Source organism: Epinephelus moara, chromosome 24 (assembly GCF_006386435.1).
Source record: "Epinephelus moara isolate mb chromosome 24, YSFRI_EMoa_1.0, whole genome shotgun sequence".
NCBI classification, from domain to species: domain Eukaryota; kingdom Metazoa; phylum Chordata; class Actinopteri; order Perciformes; family Serranidae; genus Epinephelus; species Epinephelus moara.
In genome coordinates, this window is record NC_065529.1 from 15,934,781 (window position 1) to 15,945,786 (window position 11,006).

The 11,006-nt window shown below is 40.0% G+C and overlaps 1 protein-coding gene across 1 annotated transcript; it reads left to right on the plus strand.

Moving 5' to 3' along the window:
• The first annotated feature begins 3,744 nt into the window (after positions 1-3,744).
• LOC126386385 (probable nuclear hormone receptor HR38) lies at positions 3,745-10,735 on the plus strand. Its single transcript, XM_050038689.1, has 7 exons — positions 3,745-3,885; positions 5,436-6,274; positions 6,623-6,752; positions 7,006-7,169; positions 8,164-8,366; positions 8,472-8,650; positions 8,756-10,735. Exons 2-7 carry the CDS (start codon positions 5,438-5,440, stop codon positions 9,016-9,018), a joined length of 1,776 nt encoding a protein of 591 aa, XP_049894646.1. The 5' UTR covers positions 3,745-3,885; positions 5,436-5,437; the 3' UTR covers positions 9,019-10,735.
• The last annotated feature ends 271 nt before the right edge of the window (positions 10,736-11,006 follow it).

Here is an 11,006-nt window from a genome sequence, read left to right on the forward strand (position 1 = left end):
TGTGTCCGTAATGTCACTGAAATCTCATTTTATAAATCAAATCTGTTATAACATCAGAATAGTTTTCACGTGAAAAACTCTGCTGGTGCTAACAAATGGTAACATACTGTACATGAGCGATTTGTTAAATACAAAATTGACGTTTCAAGAATATACTGTACAAAAATGAGATAGAAGAAGTCTGATTGTTCTTCTCAAGGAAAATTATGATTTTTTTGCAGAGTGGTCGTGCTTCAGGTGCACATATCAAATAATGGGGCTGCAGAACATTTCACCTCTCAACAACAGTACTTAGGTGAAAGTAACAAAAGCAATTTAACATACATATATACTTTTACTCAGGTAAACGTACTCAATTACTATCTACAAAATGTACTTAAAGTACCAAAGGTAAGATACTCCTAATGCATAATGGATGTATTATTGGATTACATTTTTTGAATGTTGCAGCTGGTAAAGGTGAAACTAATTCTAATAAGCTCTATATACTGCTGGGTTTCTTAATACATCATTATTTCTTTGCTGATTATATCGCGTAAAAATAATATGAATCTGAAAAGTAACTAGTAATTAAAGATGCTAAATAAATGCAGTGAAGTAGTATGTGCGTTACTTGCCTCAGAAATGTAGTGCTAATAGCACAATATGTAAATACTCATGTAAAGATTATACTTAGATACAGTACTTGAATAAATGTACTTAGTTCCTTTCCACCACTGTAACCTTACCTGCTGATCTGTGTGGTTCTATGCCAAGATATTTCATCATGTCTGCATACTGAGGTGAAGAGAATTAAACACTTCTTGCATTTGTGTTTAGCAGAGTGTTAAGTTTTCTAATGATGACGGTCTGGCAACAGTTAAATGAGACCACCACCATAACTGTTTATGACTTATATTGAAGTCTCAACATTGTGCAGTAAATGTATTAACAATGTTTAGTAAAGAATGTCTGAGGCTAAAGTTGAACTGTAACAGGCTGTGTTTAATTCTTAATCATGTTAATCATGCTTAATTGACACATGCAATGTCTTTTGTATTTGTATTTGTATTTGTGTACGTGCGCAACATGCCAGCATGTGTGTTCTTGCATGACTGTGTGAAAGCGATGGAAAGAACATGTCCAGTCTAGCCTGTTATTTTATATTCTTACTGCACCAAACCGAGCATCATGCTCAGATCCCTGTAATTCACTCCACTAACAAGCCGGTCTGTCCAGTCACATCGGCTGCAGGTTCTTCCCTCTTCAGAGAAACTTTCATCTGCCTCTCACCCTAAATGATCCCTCTCACTTTCTTCATACTTAAAAGTGAAACCAGATCACTCCCATAGATCCCCTGAGTGGGTTCAAGTGTTAGCGAGTGTTGGTTTTTCTGGTTGTTGTGGAAAAGTTAAGCGGTGAGGGGTATTAGGTGATGCTTAAATTGATGTTGACAAATGGACACCTGCAGCTGTGACCGTGAAATCCATAGTGCAAATTGCCTGATGATGACTTTATGATGTGAAATGGTTTGTGATTTCACATCTCATGAATTCAGCGTGTGACCAGTCGTGATGGGCATATTTTATGGGTCAGACTGAAGATCTCACAGTGCTCAGATAATTACTTATGTTGACAGACAAAACAATGTCACCTCAAGCCCCCTTTAATAGCTGTGGCTATTTTGGAGCTTTCAACCGTATCACTTGATGCACACGTTCAAATTCCCATTCATCTGATCTGGATGAGTTTGTTTGGATCATGTGACATGAAGGAGTTACTTATTTGACCTTGAGGTGAGACTGTTTTGTTGATAGCTGTTTTCAGTGTCAAGAATGAACCATCTCAGCTCGGGCCAACGTGGACGAGAAGTCTTTACAGTATTTGAAATGTGTCTCCAATTGCACACCAAATGGACAGACTCCATCCGCTAATGAAGATCATGTGATACGATCAAAAGCCCGCAGGACAGCTTTTAACTGACCTTGACATAAGAGTATTTTGCTGAGTATAAAAAATATAAGCTACTTTATTATGGAGATCCTAAATGTATATCATTAAACAAATAATAAAACATAATGAAATAAATAAACATATGAATATGAACAGAACATATCCTATACCAGGGGTAGGCGACCTGGGGCTCCGGAGCCGTATGTGGTTCTTTAAACCCTCTCCATTGGCTCCCTGTGGCTCCGACATAAAATTATCTGGAAATGAATAACAGTTATCTTAACATTCAGATTTTCATTGTTGTAGGCCTAAAGTGATTATTGCATTCGACAGCTGTAAAAATGTGTAGCCTACATTGAATTTTAAAATGTTCTAACATTTCATCAACTAAAACTGTGCATCATACGTCTACGATCTGGTGCCTTTCCCCCAAAATTTTGCTGAACTTCAGTAGCAGTGGTTAGCCTGTAGCTCTAGAAAAGTCTTGGAGGAAAATAAAGGATTTAATATTGTGTGGACAAATTAATTTGCTTTCACCACCAACGCTGCAAAGTGTAAGTACCAAATAATTATAAATAGCCCAGTGCAGAGTAGCCACCTTGTAGTAAATCATATTAATAAATGCTCATTAAGACATATTTATAATGTTGATGGGCTAATTTAGACTTAATTGGCTGTTACCTTAATTCAAATATGTTTTGCGGCTCAAGGCAGATTTCTTTTTCAAATTGGACAATAATGGCTCTTTTAATAGTAAAGGTTGCCAACCCCTGGCTTATACTATAACCATATACTTGTGAAATATTTTAAACTCATAATCATCTTTTACTTCCTGCTTCTTTTTAAAATAGTTGAATGCATGTCACTTTTATATTGTTCCAGGTGTTTGTTTTTTTTTGTTTGTTTGTTTTAATTTCCTTTGAGATAAAAATTGAATATTGAGCATTTTGGGCCTCTATACATTCAAAATGTATGCAGTGTTTGAGTCTCCATACATTTAACTGTGCAAATTAAATGACAATATGTGACATCCATTACAATGCCATACATTTAAAGATAAATTGTTAATTTCTACTTTTAGCATCGCAAAAAAACTGAATATTTGATTTTATCCACTTTATAATAATTCATGTAAGAGTGACATTGTGTGGTTACCATCAAAGGCATCTTAATTGACAACCAGCACGGTTTAATTCACTATCTTTTCATTAAATACAACATATTTGTGACAAGTAGGAGATATACAGCAGTACAGTCTGGGCTTAAACAATTTAGTATAAAATCATAAATAAACAATAACTGTTCACAGTTCAGGTGCTGAATAGTGATGTGTGCTTATAGCAGGTACCTTTTCCTCCACGAGTTTAGTTGAGACATGGCAGAGGGTAGGGAGTTTCTAGCAGTTCTTTCAAAACAGAAATCCTATTGTTGGAAAAAAGAACGCACAGGTGTTTCCTGGTGTGTCATGTGACAACACACCTCCCTGCTGTAAACGTTTATATCATCTACATTTCCACTCATAAAACGTGTGCACCTCCAAACTGCGGCTATTTTTAGCCTTTTTCATCCAGTAATAGCCCCACGTGAGCCCCGCTGTCGTTGTTGGGTTATATTTAGAACGCACGCTCCCCCGGCTCTTGCGTCAATGGAATTCCGTGCGTGCGTCACACGGAAGAACGTCTATGTCGGGCCGACGCTGATTGGCTCCCGAGCCGGAACGTTCCACCGCCCTGTTCACCATGTTTGGGCATTGACCCGCCCTTTTTGTCGACGCAGCCAAAATAAAACAAGAGTGTATGGAGCCTCCTGCGTCGGTCTGACCCAGTATGTGTGTGTGAACGTGTGTTTGAATGAGTGTGTGTGCTGACAGCAGCTGGCAGAGGTGACATTCATCAGTTTCAGTCGTTTGGAATAAATGAAAAGCTTCAAAATCCGGATATTTACTTGAACCAGGTGAGTGAGAGGGAACTGTGGGTTTGCATGTTTTGATATTAGTTTATGTAGGGTGTCACATGAAGGCTGATGTCAGATTGATGTTTGCCTTTATGCTTCATTATAGCACCTTTTATAATAATATAGCCTTAATTAAAAAGGGTAAGGCTTACATGGCTGCTAATACAAGAGTTAAACATGTTATACTTAAATCAGTTTGAATGGAAATAATGTTTAAAGATGCCATATGTGCCTCAGCCTCCCTCTCAGGATAGCAGTCAGAGCTACACACTCAGCTGCAGGTTTGTTAGGTAGCTACACCTGGCTAAAACACATGCAGTCTAATACAACACCCCTGATACAAATCTTTCTTTCATGGTTATAGGGTTTAGTTTTGTTGATGTTGTTTTAGAGAGGTGTTGATGTAACTATATTACTCTTATTGATAGAATGGGGTAGACAACATATTACCACACCAGCAGAACAAACTACAGCCTCCAAAAAGTTGCATCAACACCACTCTGGTATAAAGCCAGGCGTACCTAATACACATAAACTGAACATAATTTATTCTTATGGAAAGTGCAAATCTTGTTATATGCTAAATAGTTGCTAAAATAGAGTATATTTTGTCTTTAGTGACTTCTGCTAGTAATACAACTGTGCTATTAGTACTTTCCTAAAAGTTTAATCAATTGTCTGGTGTCAACTTAAATCCTTCAGAGCGTATGTCATTGTGTGTGCTATCATTGTAATTACTTTCCAAGATTTTACATGCGTGTTTTACATGTGGATCTATTACTGTTGCTACATGAGCAGACGTAGGTTATAGAGTAGGGTGTATTTATAGGTCATAAAACACACCTTGGACACTTGAGCAGTGTGGTCTCCCCATTAATCAAGCTCAATTGTGGGTTTATGGATGTACTTTCACAGTCAGGTTTAAGTTTAAGGAATTTTGCAAAGAATCATCAGGTGTGCTTCACTTTTGTATTGAAAAAGCCACAGAGCGAGGAAGTTCGCACTTGTTGTTACACGCCTATCCACCTAACTATACACACGCCACACAGACACCATACACACATAAACAGGCTTTGCCACCTTTCCTATTTCAGCTGGCATGTAGCCCACCCTGAAATACAATCTGCAGCACTCCTTGGTACAGTCCCTGTGAAAGAGGGTTGCCCTCCACTGAAGGAGGTTTTCAAAGCATTAACAGCCAGTAACACAATATGTGACGATATCTGATGGCTCCGCTGGACCTCCCTCTGCATTTTCTACAGAGGACTGATTAGCCCTTAAGCTAGAGAAATGGCATGTTGGGGAAATGAGACCGTGTGCGTTCAAGGTGTGAATGTAGGCTACTGTTTGGATGGTTACAGGGGACAGATTTACAAAAATGCTGACCTAAAGGAATATCTAATTTACTGCGATGTCTGAACTTCATTGTATGCTTATCAAGCCCTGTTATCCCAAGTGATTTTGCTTACTTTTATTCTATTTACAATGTGTATGGACAAGCATAGAGGTTTATTTTCATCAGCAGTAATTGTTGTTGTCCTCTGTTCTAGCGATGCCCTGTGTACAAACCCAGTATGCATCCTTGCCCCATGACACCTACTTCAGCTCTGAGTTCTTGAATCCTGACCTCAGTGCCAAACTGATGATGGACATCAGTGGCCAAAAGGACCAGCTGTCTACATCTTCATTGCCCAGCATCAACACCTTGGTGGGAAATGGCTATGTGGGGGAGTTTGATGCTTATTCCTGCAAGATTACCACCTCTCCTCCGGCCTCTACAGTTTCATTCAGCCACAACGCAGTAGCTGAAAGCTCCTGCCCTCAGATGCAGAGCCAAGCTTTCAAGCTAGATGATCTCCAGGTGTATGGCTGTTACCCAGGTTCCTTTGCGCTGAGCTGTCTTGATGAAACGCTGTCTTCATGTGGCTCCGACTACTATGGCAGCCCGGTTTATGCCGCTGCTTCCCCTCCAACATCGGGCTTTCAGGCCCAGTCTGCACCTGTCTGGGATTCCCCTTTCAGCCCCTACTCCTCAGCCCCCCCCTCCTCTGTGGCTGATAAGACTGCCATGGCCCAGCAGCTCTCCTTTTTCACCTTCAGCCCCACACCAGAGCAGCACTCCCCCCTGGGGCAGCATCAGGATGCTCAGCCAGGTCATGATGACCCTTTCTTCCTGCCTCCTCAGCAGCATGTCTCTCCCCTTCATTGCCCCCCCATGTCCCTGGAGCATGGACCCCTGGAGAGCCCCAGGATAGTGGAGGGGACTATGACATCGCCTAAAACCCACAACCCAGGATCCAGTGAGGGCCGCTGTGCAGTTTGTGGTGACAATGCATCATGTCAGCACTATGGAGTCCGCACCTGTGAGGGCTGCAAAGGTTTCTTCAAGGTAAATAGCTGGACAGCATTTTGCTGGTTTATTCTTCTCAATAGAGCTCGACTGATAAATTGGCTCAGACGAGCAGATCAGCTGATAATAGGTCAGGTGATAGGACAAATTTAAGGGATCCTTATTAAAAGTGTCTCCCTATGTTTATGTAAAAAAGTAATTATTTGATTTTGAACTCTTGAATATTGGTGTTGGTATCAGCTTCAAAAATCCAGTATTGATCAGACTATACTTCTGAGTTACATAGAGGCAGCACACAGATTTATTATTGTCTTTGTGCCATTTACATTGTTTTATGTGTTCAGCATTACAGACCCATTGTAATGTATTTTTTCCCCAATTTAACAGCGAACTGTACAGAAAAATGCAAAGTATGTGTGCCTCGCCAATAAAGACTGTCCTGTGGACAAGAGGAGGAGAAACCGGTGCCAGTTCTGCCGTTTCCAGAAATGTCTCGCAGTGGGAATGGTCAAAGAAGGTAAAACAATGTCAGACTCACTTTCATTGACTTATGTATGACGACAAGAAACTGGGGTTTGTAATGACAGTCTTGTGAAACCAAAGCTAGGAATGACAGGCATATGTAACCGGAGCCATATAGTGCCAGCTTCAGAAAAAGAGAAACTGAAACTGATACAGCAGTTGTTTTTTAAATTGCGGGGTGCAGCGACAGCCATGTGAGAGTCACAAACGTGTGCTTGAAGTGTCCCTCTTTTCTGTCCCTGTCCCAGTTGTTCGCACAGACAGCCTCAAAGGTCGCCGGGGACGTCTGCCTTCCAAACCCAAGACTGTGGCCGAGGCTTCATCAACAACCCCCAGTGTCAACATCATTGCCTCCCTTGTCAGGGCTCATTTGGACTCAAACCCAACCATTGGAAAGCTTGACTACTCTGAGGTAAAGCTCAAGACTTGTACCTATCAGATCAGATCACACATGCTGTGTCTCAATTGGATACTTCCATTAGTACACCGCATACACTATATGATATGACAATCACAAGATCTGCCAGCTTTTCTTCTTCTGCTTGGTGAATTGCAACCAGACGGAGCATTATTGCTGATATCTGATGAACGATTGTCATTTGCCAAAATATATGCATGCTATATCTGCTTCTTTGCCAACTTGACTTCCTCTGTATTTATTTATTGAATGAAATGAACGTGCATTCATGGCACATTTCTATATCTATGAATGTCCATGGCCGATACTGAGTTAATGAGCTGCTACATTTTGCAAATATTTACAACTTGTCAACTATCTGACCACAAATGTGATACTAAAATCTTTTACGGTGAAAACGACAGTTTAACATGCATAAATACCTAAAGGTATAGCTTACACCACACCACATCACGTCAGTGCCTGATGATACAACGTGCCGCTGTTAGCTAGCTAGGAAGCTAACGTTAGCATTGGAGTTATTGTTTGCAGTGCCAAATTATTACAGAATTAACCCCAAAAAAGAAACTGATGACCTATGTTCAACAACCTTAGAGTGGTAGTAAAAAAAATGGACATGTATATTTGTACAATGCTTTGGGATTATCGCAGTAGTTGGCATTCACAAGTTTGAATTGTGGTTGTCGTCCCGCTCTTTCTGCTACGTAGGCCACAAGGCGACCAGTGAGTGTGAGAAGTTTCGTTCTACACACTTGGCTTTTTGACCGTTATGAGTCCCCAAATTGCGCACTCATAGTGCACTGCATTGTGCCATACCTTTCAGTGGGATTGCACTTATGCATTCAAAATAGCCAGTTTAAGTACAGAGGCATTCGATTTGAGACAGTAACAGTTTCCACAGCACAGGATGAAGCATGACAGTGAACATCGCATTGATGGTGTCTGCAGTTCTTTTCAGTATTGACGCTTTCCTTCTCTTCCTCTTCAGTACCAGGAGACAGTGGACAACCTGAAAGAAAAGGAGGATGCTAGTGATATCCAGCAGTTTTATGATCTGCTGACCGGTGCTTTGGATGTGATAAGAAGTTGGGCTGAAACCATCCCGGGATTCACAGACTTCTGCACAGAAGACCAAGAGCTGCTGCTTGAATCTGCCTTTGTTGAGCTCTTCATTCTGCGACTCGCATACAGGTCAGCATTTTTACAGTTTAAAAAATGCCTGGCTAAGGAATATTTCGCTGGATTAATGTGCACCTTTCAATATGCTGATTGTTCTATTGGTTTGAAACTGTGCAGGTCAAATCCTGAGAAGAACAAGCTGATCTTCTGTAATGGTGTGGTGCTCCACCGACTGCAGTGCGTTCGCAGTTTTGGTGACTGGATTGACTCCATCATGGATTTCTCGCAAAGCCTTCACCGCATGAACTTAGACGTCTCATTGTTTGCCTGCCTCGCAGCATTAGTTATCATCACAGGTGAGAGCTTCTGTTTGGTCTTCATTAGGGTGAATATTACTGAAGGGTGAATTTTATGTTTGTATTCAGGAAAGTGTTTCTCATGAGAACATCTTTTGCATCTAGATCGCCATGGCCTCAAAGAGCCCAAACGGGTGGAAGACTTTCAGAGTCATCTCATCACTTGTTTAAGGGAACACGTGAACGGAAATGGATCAGAGCCGAGCCGGACCCAGCCCAACTATCTTTCTCGTCTTCTAGGCAAACTCCCTGAACTGAGGACTCTATGCACACAGGGCCTGCAGCGCATCTTCTACCTGAAACTGGAGGACCTGGTCCCTCCTCCACCAATAGTGGAGAAAATCTTCATGGATACTCTGCCGTTCTGAAAAAAATAATAACACAAATGTGTTATTTGTAAAAAAGCACTTAATGTGAGGTTCTATCATTGAACTCTACGGATGAACCTCCTTCTGTCACACTGACTTGTGTACTGACGAATGTCTGACATGGTTCAAGATTATTTTTCTAACATGGTACCTGTGTGAGTACCACATAAAGATTTATTTCAGTTCAAGGATACTGTCCCAGACAGAGCTGAGATGGTGTTACAGTTCAGGACACAGTTTATATATATTTTTTGTGTGCATTTGTAAAATGATTTTATTGCTGTGCTCGATGTGTGAATGTTGTCCTGCTATGCAGCTTGTAAGACATGGATATCTGGGTAGATGCAATGCAGTGTTACATACTCAGCTTTTTCTAAAAACAAAAGAAACACACTAATCTCTTAAAATGCATGTTTTTAAAGTTGCTTTTGTTCCCACTAAGAAGCTGAGATAATATAATTTTTAGTAGAAAAGGGCAGGCAGAATCACCTGTTTCTTTAAAGAACTGTGGAGTCCTAATTTAAGAAAGGGAAATACTAAGTTCTTTGAATCACAAAAGATAGTTTTAGTCCTAGTTGTGCTCCTGTGGAAGGTCTTGGACCAAAGTTTACTCTTATTTTGATACTACCACTTAAACCTTGTTGCCTTAAGCTAAACAAAATGTTCTGCCATAACTCTTGTGCTGCCATTTTGCAACACCTTGTAAAGGCTGCTGCTGGCAGCGTTCCTGTTGAACTGCATGTCCCTGTAACAACTTTACCCAATACTTTTTGGGCTTTTGAGAACAAAATGGACTTGCTGAATGAAAATGCAGTGCCTTTTATAAAACCTCAGTCCTCGAACCATATTAATTAAGTGACACTAAATGAATTTTCATTCCAAATATCACACACAGCAAGACCCTGTTATTACAGATGTGAAATTATCTATTTCAGTGTTACCATCAAAATTAATTTTGTATTGGAATATGATTTCAGGTCTGTGCCAGCTTTTGTTATGAAGTGCCTGAGGCATGAGGTTGTTAATTTAGAGAATACAATACTTGAACACACACTTCACATTGCAAAACTAGGAAGAGATCAAGTGATGACATGTGGTTTAGGATCTATAAGAACTAAATCCTGTTCATGTTCCTGAGGCAGTGAACTTTGTAACAGCAGCAGAGCCGTCCAGTTTTAGACTAAATGAAGTCAAAGCACATTTCATGAGTCTCCTTGCATCCACAATTAGATACAGTATACCCCATTCAATGATTTGTTTTTAACCCAACAAGTCAAGAAAATCCACATGCTTAAGCAGACATTTTATGTTCAACATCAACTGGTTTCTTGTCTTTGGCTGCAAACACATCACCCTGCATGTGTTTGTAAAGCTCTCCTACTGTCTTCCACATTCTTCTGATTTCTGCAGTTTTTATATGTTGGATTTATTTTGTATTTTCATCTCAAAATGAACTAAAGAAATATCTTAAGGAATCACAGTGACGTGATGAGAAGATGAGCAGCTAAGAGCACTTCAAACAGTGTGAAAACAAGATGAAGAACACATTTTTTTCTTTAACTGTATGTGTTTTGTTTGGGACATGTGTGTGTGTGGACTTTGAAAATACTGCCAGGGCTTTCGTAAAATGGTGCAGAAGTGTTAAAAGCATAGACTCTTTATATACAGTCTATGGTTAAAAGACAGAATATTTGATATTAAATCTTTTTTGAAAATACATCAGTGGCTGCCTTTGTTTATATGTTAGGAAATGGAGTGATATATTTCCATGTGGCCTGTGTCAGATTATTGTCTCTATGCTGTCTACCAAAATATATTTTTAGTGTCCTCTGCTTCCTGTTGGGGAAGATGAGTAAGTGCTAGTTTCTCTATGTTTCTGTTGCATTTCATCATGGTGTAAATTTCAAAGGGGGTGGATTTTATATTCTGTCTTAGGAAGCACTTGCTTACAAAAATGGTTGTAGGATAAGGCTGATGATATTCTATAT

What these genes read in the sequence shown, in the direction of transcription:
- LOC126386385 (XM_050038689.1), top strand. Translation starts at nt 5,438, where the DNA reads ATGCCCTGTGTACAAACCCAGTATGCATCCTTGCCCCATGACACCTAC. An exon ending in ATTCTGCGACTCGCATACAG is followed by an intron (nt 8,367 to 8,471) that starts GTCAGCATTTTT and finishes GAAACTGTGCAG; the next exon opens with GTCAAATCCTGAGAAGAACA. An exon ending in AGCATTAGTTATCATCACAG is followed by an intron (nt 8,651 to 8,755) that starts GTGAGAGCTTCT and finishes TTTTGCATCTAG; the next exon opens with ATCGCCATGGCCTCAAAGAG.